Below are 15,327 nucleotides of genomic sequence, written 5' to 3' on the forward strand. Positions count from 1 at the left end.
CCCTTCTCATTTGTTCTCCAACGACCAGAGATGGAGGCTCTAGTACGACACATTTCCTAGGTCTTGGTGGCAATGACCTGACACATGACCTTTGTAATGGTGACTCATCTTCAGGGTTACAAGGCCACACTCCCCTTCACAGGGGCCAGGGCAGAGAGAATCTTCCAGAGAACAGGAGGCTGGAGGGACAGGCCGAATGAGGACCTCACCAGTGAATAAGAATGAAGACTTGCCACACTTCAGCACCGGCCTCAGTGTGGGCGGTGGGAGGCAGTAGCTTTGGTTGCACCTGGGTTGGAGTCCTCCCCCTCCTTAATGCACACCAGCTGCGTGCCTGGGCAAGTGCCGGCCCCTCTCTGAGCCTTGTTTGGCTCATCTGCAAAGTGGGGCTGTGTTAGCTGCCTCCGAGGGAGGGTGAAGATGTGAAAGGGAGGTGAGAGTATAAAGTGCCAGGCCGAGACTGTGTCCTCATGCCACCTTCCTTCTGTCCCCAAGACCGAAAGCACGAGCCCAAGGCAGACCTCCGCCGTGTCCTGCTGCGGCTCCAGCACCTGTATGAGGTGGACCAGGACCCGGTGTTGTCTCGGCCTGTGACGGTGAACCTGCGGGTAACCTGCCCCTCTCATGTCCTGCTCCGACATCACTGAGTCAGGCCCCCAGGAGGAGGCACCCTCGGGAGACAAACCCTGGTGTTTGGGTGTTTGCTGGGGCAGCCACACCTGCCTGCCACCTGCTGGGAGTATTGATCCAGCCAGCCCTGGGGGTCGGCTCCTGCCAGGCTCAGTTCCTCATCTGTAAAATGGGACTGCCCCTCCTCCTGCACGGACTTGCGCTACAATGAACGTGAGGGATGCTGGGCCCGGGCCCCGGTGTGGCTGCCCTTCTCCGTCGGGTTCTCTGCTCAGATCTGGGGTCCGGGTGCTCACCCCTCCCTGTGCTCTGTCCTGCAGTCTGTGCTGGGGGGACTGGGCTCCGTGGTGTCCGTGGAGGAGCGCTCACTCACAGGGACCTGGGACGTGAATGAGATGCGTCGCTGGACCTGGAGCACGCGGGACCCTCACCACCACAGAGGTCCGGGCTCCCTGGTCCTGATCTGGCCCCGGGTCCCCAGCCAGACCCCAGCTCTGCCCCTAAGGCCTGTGTGACCTGGAGCTGGCCGTCCTTCTCTGGGTCTCAGTCTTCCTGAATCAGCTGCAGAAGGTTATAGACTCTAGGCTTCAGGTCAGTCTCCACGTGCCAGAGCCACAGATAGGTTGTGTGTGTGCGTGCATGCACTGGTGTGTCCAAGACTACACCCCTCTGCGGCCTCGAGTGACCGCAGACTTTAGGCGCAGCCCAGGTGTTGGGACGGCTGCCCCGCTCTGCGTTGTGCTGCACGCACACACTGCTTCCTGCCTGGAGACATGTGCCCCGGCCGCTCCTTCTGCCTGGAAAGCCCTTGGCCCTTTATCTGGCCCAGGGCTGAGTCAGTAGCCTCCCTTGCTCTCCCCTCTCCCTCACTTTGCTCTGTCCCATTTATCTCCTTTTCTGCCTACTGCACACAGCATAGCCTGGCTGCATAGGTAGGCACGTAGTCAATGTATGATAGACAGATGGATAAAGGGAAGATTTGATAGAAAAAAGGATGGAGGGAAGGAAAAAAAGTGGATGGATGATGGACAGGTCAATGGTTGAGTGATGGATGGATGGAAGGAGCAAGGAAGGAAGGAAAGGGAATGAGTGAAGGATGCATGAAAGGGAGGGACATGGACGGCAGATGGACTGTTGTGTAGACGGAGGGTGAACAGATGGACAGGAGGACGCAGGATGGAGGGCAGCATGAAAGGATGGGAGAGGGTGTGGTGGGTGACTGGATGTCTGCAGGGATGGATGGATAGAGGGATGGATGCAGGAGCCAGTTTCATCCCAAGGAGGAAGCCTAAACCCCAGGCTGTGTCTAAGGACAGCCCACTGAGATCAAGGACAGGGCCCCTCATGGCCTCAGTGAGACAGCTCTTATGAACATATCCAGGTCCACAACCCACGGAGAAACCAGACAAAGCAGGGCCAGAGCCCCCTGTACCTGGCTTGACTGTGCTGTGCCCTCAGGGGAGGCCAGAAATGAAAGAGGCTCCCCGGGAGTGCAGTCCTGTCAAGAGGGGTCAGCTGAGGGTTGTAACCACGGACCACAGACGCAGCAGGAGCCGTATTGCCAGGGGGATGCGGGAGGAGGGGACCTGACGAAGCAGGAGGTCCAGGGGCCGTGCTGGACTGACCCTCTCTACTCCCAGGCAACTCCAGTCGGCCCTTGCCACCACCAGGAGGCCGCACGGTCACCATCTACCCGAAGGAGATCCGGACGTTCTTCATTCACTTTCAAGAGCACTGAGCCCTTGGCAGATTCTTGGACCGAAAACACAGGAAAGCAGCCTAGAGGGATGAGGGGAAAGCTGCCAATCTGGTGGGCTAAGGGCAGGAAATGGGTGGATGGGGGGTTGTCCTGACTTCTTAAATAAAATTGCATTAAGGACCTATGTCTTCCCCTGCCCACTGGAGCCAGCCCTCTCTCTCCTCTCCTATTACGGATGGTAGCTTCACACACGCTCACACTCCTGCTTCGCCTGCAAGAGTCGAAGCCAGGAAGTTCTCCCAAAGACAGAAGGAACAATCCCCAGGGATAGCAAAATGCATCTGCCTGCCTCCTGCCGGATCTCAGCAAGTCCACCAGCGTTACCACTGGCCTTGCTGTGTCCCAGGCACCTTCATGGGCTCATCCCAGGGTGGAGACGCCCCTGCTGTGGAGGGATATGCCTAAGATATACGGGAGGGAGCTACAGCACTGGCCTACTGACCCGGATGTGTGATGCCAGGCTCTGCGTCCAATCTCATACTCTTGCCCTGGCGCTTGGGCACACCTGCCCTACAGGAAGTTCCTACAGCTCAGGCCACCGAAAGATGGAAGGAAATCATGTAGCAAGTGAAACATGGAAAACCCAGTGTAAGGATTATTAATATTAAGGAAGCCCTTGGCCTCATAATTTCAGGACCAAGAACAGCAGCTGCCTCAGGACTCTGTGCCCCTGGTGACCATTATGAGACAGAGCAGGACACGGAGGGGCTCTGGAGCTGGTGGGTACCCTCAGAAGGGTTGGCGCAAGAAGGGGAGAAGAAGAGATGGCAGGACCAGATGGTCATATGCAAGCGTGTCATGCCATGCAGCGGTGGCCTCTGTGCCCAGGTTCTGCCCTGGGGTTGCCTGCCTCAGTGTGAAGCCCATTGTATGCAAGACAGACTGAACGGGAGTGGGTAGAGAGGAAGGTTCTCAAACTGCGGATGTTTGACTCTGCCCTGAAAAACTTTTCCTTCTCCCCAGCCCCAAATGCCCTCTGTTGGGGGGAGAGCTGTCTGAACTCCCCTGCTCCCCAGGGATGCCCTGTAGAGCTGGACAAAGCCCTGGAAGCCAGTTCCAAGGAGGAAAATAGAGCTGCTCCCCGTGTAATCTTGACAGATGAGTGGAGGGCTGACCTTCTGATTCCAGCTGCCTCACCCAGTGCAGAACAATAGCCTCCCCTCTGGACACTAATGACCCCTAGAGTGCAGGAGTGTGGATGGACTTGAAAACCCTGCCTACCCATCTCCCAGCCCCAGAGTGAGATTAGAAGAGAGAAGGCCAGGGAGAGGGAACAGGTGGAGTTATAAAGAGAGGGAGCCAGAGCAGAGAGAGAGAGCCTGCAAGACCCAGCCTCGCCCTGGCTCTCCTACCACACCCTGGCCCAGGACCAGCCATCTCCCCAGCACCCTGTGCCCTCCACCCCTCCTGGAGGAAGCCCTCCAGGGTCCTCCAAGCACGTCCAAACCAGCAGAGCAGATTCTCCTGTGGGCAGAAACACCGCAGCCAAGTCCTGTATCCCCACAAGGGCATCCTGGGGGCAGCACAACTCCTGTCCCCTCACCTCCAGCACAGAGCCTGGCACAGAGTCACGGTTCAGTGGCTGTTAACTGATGGAAACTTGAGAATGGGGTGCAGGCAGCCTTGCAGCCTGGGGTGGGGTGGACCTGCTGTGTATGAGGAGAGTTACCTCTGTGGTCAGGCACTTGGGGCGCACGTACATCTCCAGCAGCTTAGTATCCAAACCACCCTACGGACAGACCTACGAGTGCCCGCTGTGCAGGTCAGGAGCCCAGGGCTCTGAGTCAGGCTGTCAGGAGGTGTGCACTGCCCTGCTCCAGGAGTGAGGGGCTCGTCACACAGCAAGTGGAGGCGGAGTTGGGAGGAGTTGCTGAGCTGAGCTCTATATGCTGTGCTGTGGGTATCACCCATGTCGTCCATGGTAGAAGGGGGGCAGCCATGTCCATGACAGTTACATCCCTGAGTTCTTTCTCTCAAAAGATCAAGAGGTCCTGCTTTGTTCCTGGGGCTGATCCGGAAAAGACATAATGGACCCATGTGGACCAAACACACAAGTTAATACAGAATAATATTCATCAGTAAATGCTATGGAGGTGGGATGGGAGGCCCACAGAAAATCTCTCAGAGATGAGGTGACATAAAGGGGGAATAGCACCTGCTAGACAGGAAGTGGGGGAAGATGCTTCCCAGCAGAGGGAGCAGCACCTCAAAGGGCCTGACCTGGGAAAGGGCTCAACCTGTATGGAGGCCCTGACCCTGCAGCTGTGGTGCTGGGAGGACGGGGCTCCTTCCAGGCCAGGAGCACAGAGGCCAGGACTCAGCAGAGGAAAAGGGTCGTGAGGATGGGGGGCAGTGGAGCTTCCAGCAGCTTCAGGGTGGACTGAGCAGAAGAGTGGGTGGGAGGTGAGGCCAGAAAGGCAGGGGGAGACATGTGCTGGAGGGCCTAGGTGCAGGCTTCGGGTCAGGCTCCCAGAGGGCAGACAGGGCAGCCATGGAAGGCTGGAAGCTAGAGGATGCCTGGGCCCTGCTGCTGTTGGGTGGATCTTGGTACCGGGTGTAGCGCAGGCAGTCTGTCCATCAGGGCATCCTGAGCCCCCAGGCTGGTCACACGCCCTAGAGGACAGACAGCGCTATGTCACAAAGAATGCATGGAAGTGGTGCTGGTGGGCCCATCTTACAAACTCCCACGCAGCACAGAGGAGGGTCGGGCCGTTCTTTCTCTGGAACACCCAGCACGAGTCATGCTTCACGCTCTCAGGATTCACTATGGCCCAGATCAGGAAGAGGGCACAGGCCGCACACCCATGTGTGACACTGGGGACAAGCTGGCCCTGCTGTGGGGTCCTGCCAGGACCGTGTGTTCTCATGGTGCCCGGGCTCGGTGTGCAGTTCCTGGTGCCTCTCGTTGGAGCTGAACACATGTGCACCTGCCCTTTCGCTGGACAACACTTTGCTGCCAGGAACCAAGGTCATGTGTCCCAGAACCTCAAGTAGCCTCTTCCACTGGACCACTCAGCATGACAGAGCCTGATCCAGAAAGAACCGCTCCTGTGCCGTAGCCTGTCCCTGCAAGGAACCGATACCTTCTCTTGAAGTGTCTTAGTCACTCTGTCGTGTCTGACTCTTTGTGATCCAAAGGACTGTAGCCCACCAGGCTCCCCTGTCCATGGATTTCTCCAGACAAGAATACTGGAGTGAGTAGCCATTCCTTTCTCAAGGGGATCTTCCCTATCCAGGGACTGAACCACCATCTCCTGTGTTGCAGGCAGATTCTTTACCATCTGAGCCACCTACTGGTAAAGAACCTGCCTGTCAATGCCGGGGATATAAGCAATTCAAGTTTGATCCCTGTGTTGGATAGATACCCTGGAATAGGGCATGGCAACACACTCCCATATTCTTGCCTGGAGAGTCCCATGGACAGAGGTCCTAGAGTCCATAGGGTCCCCAAGAATTGGACTTGACTAAAGAGATTTAGCAAGCACCCAGTGAAGGACAGCGAGCCCTGAGGTTCTTACAGAAGCTGCCCTAAGCCCTAACTCTCCAGGAGCCTTCTGGTCTCCAGATCTGTGAGATAATACATGTCTGCTGTTTAAGACCCTCAATGGGAGGAAAGTGCAGGTCAAATCAGGTCAGCTGGGTACCAGGGAGGGGATGGGAGAGAGAGGATGGAGACCTGCTTGGAGACCGTGTTCTCCACATGTATTTGCTGGGGGAGAGGACACGGTGGCCAGAAGGGACAGTGAGTCTCAGGTCTGGCAGCGGTATTAAGAGCCACTCAGGCGTTTGGGTATCAGACAGAAGAGCCCACTCCCTTGCTCCTGAGCGAGGGGTACAGAGACCCCCAGGCAACACTCTGGCCCCTGCAGGTGCACCTCCGTGCCAGCTGTCCTCCAGTAAGGAGATCCTGTGGTTGTCATCTCACGTGCATTCCCTCAAAGGCCCCAGCTCCTGTAAGGGCGTCCCATTTTACAGATGGGCTGCTGAGACCCAGAGAGCTTAGGTTTCCTGCCAAGGTCACTATCCCTGATCCAGATGTAATTTTGAGTTTCAGGCCTTTTTGCTCCTCCACTAGCTGTGCAACCTCAGGTTCAGTTCAGTTCAGTCGCTCAGTCATGTCCGACTCTTTGGAACCCCATGAATTGCAGCATGCCAGGCCTCCCTGTCCATCACCAATTCCCAGAGTTCACCCAAACTCATGTCCATCGAGTCAGTGATGCCATCCAGCCATCTCATCCTCTGTCATCACCTTCTCGTCCTGCCCCTAATCCCTCCCAGCATCAGAGTCTTTTCCAGTGAGTCAACTCTTTGCATGAGGTGGCCAAAGTACTGGAGTTTCAGCTTTAACATCAGTTCTTCCAAAGAACACCCAGAACTGATCTCTTTTAGAATAGGCTGGTTGGATCTCCTTGCAGTCCAAAGGACTCTCAAGAGTCCTCTCCAACACCACAGTTCAAAAGCATCAATTCTTCAGCACTCAGCTTTCTTCACAGTCCAACTCTCACATCCATACATGACCACTGGAAAAACCATAGCCTTGACTAGATGGACCTTTGTTGGCAAAGTAATGTATCTGCTTTTCAATATGCTATCTAGGTTGGTCATAACTTTCCTTCCAAGGAGTAAACGTCTTTTAATTTCACGGCTGCGATCACCAACTGCAGTGATTTTGGAGCCCAAAAAAATGAAGTCTGACCCTGTTTCCACTGTTTCCCCATCTATTTCCCATGAAGTGATGAGACCAGATGCCATGATCTTCGTTTTCTGAATGTTGAGCTTTAAGTCAACTTTTTCACTCTCCTCTTTCACTTTCATCAAGAGGCTTTTTAGTTCCTCTTCACTTACTGCCATAAGGGCGGTGTCATCTGCATATCTAAGGTTATTGATATTTCTCCTGGCAATTTTGATTCCAGCTTGTGCTTCTTCCAGTCCAGCATTTCTCATGATGTACTCTGCATAGAAGTTAAATAAGCGGGGTGAAAATACACAGCCTTGACATACTCCTATTTGGAACCAGTCTGTTGTTCCATGTCCAGTTCTAACTGTTGCTTCCTGACCTGCATATAGGTTTCTCAAGAGGCAGGTCAGGTGGTCTAGTATTCCCATCTCTTGAAAAATTTTCCACAGTTTATTGTGATCCACACAGTCAAAGGCTTTGGCATAGACAATAAAGCAGAAATAGATGCTTTTCTGGAACTCTCTTGCTTTTTCAATGATCCAGCAGATGTTGGCAATTTGATCTCTGGTTCCTCTGCCTTTTCTAAAACCAGCTTGAACATCAGGAAGTTCACGGTTAACGTATTGCTGAAGTCTGGCTTGGAAAATTTTGAGCATTACTTTACTAGCATGTAAAAATCTCATGGACAGAGGAATCTGGTAGGCTACAGTCCATGGGGTTGCAAAGAGTTGGACTCGACTGAGCGACTTCACTTCACTTACGAGTGTGTGAGACGAGGGAAACTGTGCGGTAGTTTGAGCATTCTTTGGCATTGCAACCTCGGGTTGTCAGGTCCTATTTGTGGGAGCCCACTTTTCTCCTTAAAAGGGAGATTACAATTGCTATTGCAAGGCTCAGTCTGGGGTTTCATGTGAAGGAGAGTGTATCACAGTGGGCGTCCTGGTGGTGGCAGTCCCCACACTGAGTGTTACGTTTTGCAGGGCAGTGTCAAGGAGCCAGTCCAGTGGGTTGGGGGCAGGGAAGGGTAAGATGCCCAGTGGGAAATACCGGGAGAGGCCTAAGGGAAAGGCATGAGGACTGGGGTGAGGAGAGCCAGGCCCTGCCAGAGGGAAGCTGGCTGTCCCCCCAGGGGAGGTGGCATTTGGGGTTTGTCTAAAGGCAGGTGGTCAGGAAACCACAGATAGGAGCAGAGCGCTGCCAGGCAGTAAGCGAATGCCACCTGCCTGCACTGCTCAGGTGACAACATCCGTGTGGGCGTCACTTCTGGTTTCCTTCCCACTGCATCCACCAAACTCTGAGGCCCAGTCAGCTGGCAGGAGGCTGGGCCCTGCAGGTAGGCAGACGTCCTCCAGCCCCTGAGCCGGCCAAGGAGATGGAGCCACGGGGCTGGCTACCTCTACTCCTGCAGTTGGGCCTGATGTGGCCCCTGGGGGCTCTTTCTGAGCCCCGACTGAGGGTATTTGTGGTTCCCCACAGCCACATGGACGTGGGCTGGCTGCACACCGTACAGGTAGGTGGCCCGAGTGACCCCTGCACACCTCTTGAAGCTGTGGTCCTTTTTCCATCTGGACTCCAGAGTGGGTTTGTGTCCTGGGTCTCTGCCATCAGGAGTCTCAGCCTGGGATCCATCACTACTGGGCTATGGACTGGCTGAGGGCTTCCCTGGTGGCTCGGATGGTAAAGAATCTGCCTACAGTGACAGAGACCCAGCTTTGATCCCTGGGTCAGGAAGTTCCCCTGGAGAATGGAATGGAGACCCACACCAGTATTCTTGCCTGGAGAATTCCATGGACAGAGGAGCCTGGCGGGATATGGTCGATGGGGCCACAAAGAGTCGGGCACGATGAGCAACTCACATGGGCTGGCTGTGGGCAGGGGTGAGAATGTGTCCCCTGCTGCAATGGGTGGAAGGTGTTCCTCAAATATTCCTTGAGTGAACGAATGAAACAGAGCAGAGGAAAAGAGGTCAGGACTGATTTCCATAAGTTTCTGGGGCAGGTAACTGAAATGATTACCCAGGCCTGCACAAGCTCTTTTCTGGCAGGAGGAAGGAAATAAGTGAATACGACCACTCTGTGATCATGGATACAATGCTTTCCATGAGACGTTAATAAGTGAGTCGCTCATTTTAAAGGGAGTTGGGCAGCAAGAGGCGCTGAGGCTGAGGGTTGAGTCTGGTCCCGGGTCACTGGGCAGCTGCCGGGGTCCAGCCCTGGTGGATCCAGGGTGATTCGAAGGTGGGGACAGAGTCAGCCTCCTTGGAAATAACTTATTTAATTACAGATAGAAAGGGATTAGAAAATTAGCAGAGAAAAAGAGGCTGAATAACTTGGTTTACATGGAATACCAATCACTATCTACGTGGGTCTTCCCATTCTCCCAAAGGAGAGGAGGCACTGAGCCACCCCCCCCCCCCGGTCTGATCTTAGAAGCCCAGGAAAAATTAGCAGGCTTGGTGGGTACCCATGCACCAGATGGGAATTCGGCCAGAAAATAGTAGGAGAGAAAAAGAGGCTGGATAACTGGGTTTACGTGGGATACCAATAAAATTCCAAGACAAGGACTTTGCACCATCTACGTTGGGCCACCAGCGCCACTTGAATATCGGAAGGTGCCCCTCCTTGGGCTCCTTCTCACGTGGGCTTGAAAGCTGGGACAAGTAAGTAGACATGGCGAGCACCCACGGTCCAGATGGGAATTCAGCCAGAAAAAACGGGGAGCTAGAAAGAACGACACGGGGGAATCAGTCTTTCTGGAAACTGATCCGATTTCTTTATTTTTTGGTTTGCTTATATACCTTTTGTTACACATAGGGATGAATACAGAGTCATGTGGGGGTCAGCAGTCCTGACCTTTATCAAAATCAGGTGCTTTACATAAAAAAAGATCTTAGGGGTTTTACATCATCTTCTGGCCATGAGGCCTGCTGACATTTTACGACCCTTTCTTTCTGATAACCAAAAAACTCATTTTTTCCGAGGGTGTTTTTTTCTTAAACCAGGCACCACCCTCCAAATAAAGTTACATTCCTATAGGGTGAGGGTGTAGTGAGTTACAATCAAGAAAGGAATTTATTTAACCCAAGGTTAACATGATTAATCTTAAAGGTTAATACTTATTTCTCCTATATGCTTAAAGGTTAACACTTATTTCTCCTATATGTTAGTTATATTCATTATAAGGGCAGGGAATATGGAGATTTAGCAGCAAACATCAGCCCAACAAATGAAAATCCTTTCACCAATGTTCCCCTTAAGATCTATTTAGTCTTAAGATAGTGATAAAGTTACATTTTTACATAACAAGGACACAGTGATTTATAACAAATTACAGTGATCTATTACAAAAGAGAAAATTCATTAACTCAAAAAGTCCAGTATTGCTAACCTTAAAAACTACTATATTTCCTTTTCTATATTCCAAATACATTAATTAATATATTCCCAGGTGCCTAAGGATATGGAGGCCTGGCGGCAATCATTGACTCAACAATGAGAAAAGCCCTATGCTAATTAAGATTCTCAAAATACTTCAAACTCTCTGTGCTGTTTATGGTTGAGAGGTAGTAAACAATCATGTGCATAGTGGCAGGAGTATGAATAATCCTGTCACACAAGCTAATTTGCCAGCAGAGAGGTTTGACCTGAGACACCCTTGTCACACCCAGGGCAGGGAATTAGCAGCAATTATTGGCACAACAAATGAAAAACCCTTCACCAATATAATTCCTAACCAACCCACTATGCTAATAATTTCTAACATCCCAAAAGAATTTGCCTTTAGTAAGTATAAAACATCTCGTGCCACTTTTCCGGTAAGCGGCCTGAGGTGACTCCTAAAAATGGTGCGCTATTCACTTGACCCAGAAAACCCCACAAAATCATGCAAATCAAGAGGTTCAAATCTTCGTGTACACGTTAAGAACACTCGTGAAACCGCCCAGGCCATAAAGGGTATGCATATCCGAAAAGCCACCAAGTATCTGAAGGACGTCACGTTAAAGAAGCAGCGTGTGCCGCTCCGCCGCTACAACGGTGGATTTGGCAGGTGTGCACAGGCCAAACAGTGGGGCTGGACTCAGGGTCGATGGCCCAAAAAGAGTGCTGAATTTTTACTACACATGCTCAAAAATGCAGAGAGTAATGCTGAACTTAAGGGCTTAGATGTAGATTCTCTGGTCATTGAGCACATCCAAGTGAGCAAAGCCCCCAAGATGTGACGCAGGACTTACAGAGCTCACGGTCGGATCAACCCCTACATGAGCTCTCCCTGCCACACTGAGATGATCCTTACTGAAAAAGAACAGATTGTTCCTAAACCAGAAGAGGAGGTTGCACAGAAGAAAAAGATATCCCAGAAGAAACTGAAGAAACAAAAACTTATGGCCCGGGAATAAATGCCACAAAAAATAAATGCAAATAAAACTAAAATTGTTGGTTGTCTTAATTAGTAAATGTATTTCAAGCATTAGCACAAAATGGATCAAATGAGTTTTCATTAACAGGTTGTTTTGCATCTTTTGGTACTTGTATAAAATGGAATTGAGAACATGGGAAAAAAAAAAAAAAACTCGTCCCTCTCAGGTTGGGAGGCTGTAAACAATCACATGTGGCCAGATGAGCCTATACAGGTGGGCTAGATAACCTTCAGAGGAGTTTGTAAGTTGAAACACTCTTGTCATGCCCAGGAATTTTTATTGACTTGGAGCTGCACGTTTACTCCTTCTCTGAGAAAACTGGTGGGGAACAGCCCCGTATAAAGTCAGGTGTAGGCGAGAGCATGAAACAGTAAAGTAGATAGACTCTGGTTTGGGGGCAGATGCTCGGGAACAGGGGGTTTCCTGAGGCTTGATCACGCCTTTGCGTATGCCAAGCCTCCTTCCTCATGACCTTTGCCGTGGGCGGAGTTCCTCATGCTGGCTCCTGTCAGGGAGCCTCTGTGGATGGTCACCCACCTGTGTGTGGAACTGCTAACGTGTGGGGAAGCATGCTCGTCACCCCCAGTTTAGAGAAGGGACACTGTAGCCTGGGCTGGGGTGCTGCCCAAGTCAGCACACATCGCCGCCTTGCCCACTCACCCCCTCCCAAGGCTCCTTGCATTCCTTTATCAGCATCTCTGGGAACCATGCTGAGCCAGCCTGATCCAGATGGGAGCAAACAGAGCTCCATCCTGGGAACTCCCAGCCTCGGGGTGCAGGGGTAAATCGATCCAGAGAGATGCTCAAGCTGTCAGCTCCTCTCAGCCTCAGCCCTTGACACACACTTTCCCATCATTTCATCCCAAGAAGGCCCATCAGGGTTCCTAGACCTCACTCCCGGGGCCCTGTTGTTGACTGGTCTGTCCTCCAAGGCAGGAGTGGTCAGCAGGACCCTCTAGGCTGGCCCAGGGCCTTGGCTGGACTGGCACGACCGTCTGTCACGTAGAGTGTCTGTCTCCTCATGACTCCCCTCAGGGGCAGGCTCCCATCAAAAGTTGTCTGCCTGGGTCCTTGTCTCAGTGCAGGGCTCACCGTGTGTCCATCAGAGTGGACACGAGGCTCCCTTGTTTGAGGAGCAGGGGCAGCCAACTGCAGGGCCTGGACAGGCTTGCGGGGAGTGCCAGTGGCCCCTGGACACCATGTCTCCCTGGACATTCCTCCTCAGTCCCTGGTCCATGCCCTGTGGTTTCCCCCAAGGGTCTGGAGTGATGGTCTCTCCCCCTCCCCACCCCAGGAGAGCATGCAGGCTTATGTCACCAATGTCTACAACTCCGTGGTGGAGGCACTGACCCTTGAGAAGAAGCGCAAGTTCATCGCCGTGGAGCAGGAGTATTTCCGGCTGTGGTGGGATGGCGTCGCCTCGGACGGGCAGAAAGGCCAGGTAACACTACCCTCAGGGCGTGCTCACCAGGCAGATGAGAGCGGATGCCCTGGGGATCCTGGGGACGACCCTTCAGGAGGCTCCTAGGTTGTGCTCCATGAGTCCAGGGTGGGGCTGCATAAACCAGGAGGCCCCAACCTGGCGGGGCTATACCCAGGGTCCATTTAGTACAGGTTTGTGGTCAGCCCCAGACCCAGGGGACAGGTTTGTGTTTGATCCTGCCTTTCCGGTTTTTCCTGAATAACTGAAGCTCTGGCAGCCCAGCCAGGCACTCAGCTGGTATGAATGGGGTCACCTCTGACACTGCGCACTCTGGGGTGACCCTGTGTCCACACCTTCTGACTTCATTTGTGGATCTGCGTGGCCCCCATGGGCACCAGAGCCCAGGACCAGCCAGGGGTGCAGGAATCCCTGTGGATTAGCCTCTGGAGCTGATTAACTCCATATCACAGGGGGTCAGAGGCCCTGGTCCTTGGAAGGGCAGCCTGGGGCCAGGTCCTCCCCGATCCCTGTGTGGTCACAGGTGGGGCAGGCTCTGCAGCTGCTGGTCCCACATCTGGAAGCAGGAGTGACCTCCTTCCTCAGAGAGGCTGTGCCCAGGATGTAAGCACCTAGGGTGCCTGGGGCATGGTCCCTTCCAGGCATCACCTGCCCTCAGAGCAGTCGCTGATGGTGAAACTCAGAGGCCCAGCCACCTGCTCAAGTCAGAGAGCTCAGACGGTGAAGCCAGATGTCCACCAGGTCCCCAGAGGGGATGTGACCCTGCAGCCTGTGGAGCCAAGAGGATGGGCCTCCCATCTGATGGGCTCTGCCATGGGCCAGGTGATGGGCTCAGGTTTGTACAGGTTACTCTACTGACTCCTCCCCACAGCCTGCACGGTGAGGACCCTTATCCTACTGCACAGAGCTAGTCCAGGTTCAGAGAGGGCAGGCATCTGGCTCAAGGTCACACAGCTTATACCTGACAGGTGGGTTCTGGGTCAGTATTGTTAATCAAAGCATAGCTCTCTGGTGTCCACTGGGCAGTTCTTCCTTCTTTATATGGACAACCCCAGACCCAAACCACTTAATCCTCCTCTCACAGCTAGGTGTGCTGGCTAAGACCTAGACAGGAAATTCAATAATATGTCCCTGAAAGTGAAAGTGAAAGTGAAGTCACTCAGTCGTGTCCGACTCTTTGCGATCCCATGGACTGTAGCCTCCGACTCTTTGCGACGCCATGGACTGTAGCCTACCAGGCTCCTCTGTCCATGGGATTTTCCAGGCAATAGTACTGGACTGGATTGCCATTTCCTTCTCCAGGGGATCTTCCCAACCCAGGGGTTGAACCCAGGTCTCCTGCATTGTAGACAGACGCTTTACCATCTGAGCCACCAGGGAAGTCCCTGGAAACTAGCAATTTTCCGTGAGTTGTGTGAGCTGACTCCAGGTCCTGGATGGGGCCCAACATGAAGCAGGTACACATTTGAAACAGTACGCAGCAGGTGTCATTCCACATTTCTCAAATGAACGGTCTGCAAAGACAGTCCTTTCAGATCAGATCCACGCCACAGTCTGCCAGGAGCATGGTGTGCTCAGTGTCACGGTCTCTGACTGTATTTATGCTTCCGCTCTTCCCTTCTTTCATGGATATACTTTATTTTTGTGCCATGAGGTCTGTGGGTTGTTAGCTCCCTAGTTACAGTAAAAAGGAAAGCAACTCACTCATGTCCAACTCCTTGCAATCCCATGGACTGTATCCTGCCAGTCTTCTCTCTCTGCTGCTAAGTCACTTCAGTCGTGTCTGACCCTGTGTGACCCCATAGACGGCAGCCCACCAGGCTCCTCTGTCCATGGGATTTTCCAGGCAAGAGTACCGGAGTGGGGTGCCATCGCCTTCTCCGCCAGTCTTCTGTGTACATGGAATTCTCCAGATAAGAATACTGGAGTGGATAGCCATTCCCTTCTCCAGGGGATCTTCCCAACACTGGGATCAAACCTGAGTCTCCTGCATTGTAGGCAGATTCCCCACCACCTGAGACACCAGGGAAGCCCAAGAAGGGATCAGAGTCACATCCTCAGCACTGAAAATGCATCCTACACACTGAAGTCCCAGGAAATTTCCTTCATTCCTGTATTCTAAAATATTTGCTAGGCAAGCATGTGCCAAATGCAATTTGAAGAGCATTCTACAAACGTACTAGCCTGAAACCATAAAAATTATGAAACAGAAATGCTCAGGAAGTGTTGGAAATTAGAGGATAAACTCCAGTATTCTTGCGTGGAGAATCCCATGGACAGAGGAGCCCAGTGGGGCACAGTCCACGGGGTGGCAAAGAGTCGGACATGACTGAGAACCTGAGCATGAATGCATGCGCGCATTACTAACGTGAAACAGCCTGAGTGGTGATCATTCTAGAGCT

General features: G+C 52.8%; 1 protein-coding gene and 2 pseudogenes across 3 annotated transcripts in view; all 3 read left to right on the plus strand.

Annotated features, from left to right (window-relative positions):
• LOC101117846 (epididymis-specific alpha-mannosidase) overlaps window positions 1–2,513 on the plus strand; it is a 40,675-nt gene extending 38,162 nt beyond the window's left edge. For all 3 annotated transcript variants that reach the window (XM_042251663.1, XM_042251664.1, XM_027971223.2), the window contains exons 17-19: window positions 496–608; window positions 951–1,071; window positions 2,271–2,513. In XM_042251663.1, coding sequence (XP_042107597.1) covers window positions 496–608; window positions 951–1,071; window positions 2,271–2,368 — 332 coding nt within the window. In that variant the 3' untranslated portion in view covers window positions 2,369–2,513. The remainder of the gene's footprint in view (window positions 1–495; window positions 609–950; window positions 1,072–2,270) is intronic.
• Window positions 2,514–8,424: 5,911 nt separating this feature from the next.
• LOC101117335 (epididymis-specific alpha-mannosidase-like) overlaps window positions 8,425–15,327 on the plus strand; it is a 57,949-nt pseudogene continuing 51,046 nt past the window's right edge.
• LOC114115426 (large ribosomal subunit protein uL22-like) lies at window positions 10,874–11,617 on the plus strand (annotated as a pseudogene).

This window comes from Ovis aries, chromosome 6 (genome assembly GCF_016772045.2).
Source record: "Ovis aries strain OAR_USU_Benz2616 breed Rambouillet chromosome 6, ARS-UI_Ramb_v3.0, whole genome shotgun sequence".
NCBI lineage: Eukaryota > Metazoa > Chordata > Mammalia > Artiodactyla > Bovidae > Ovis > Ovis aries.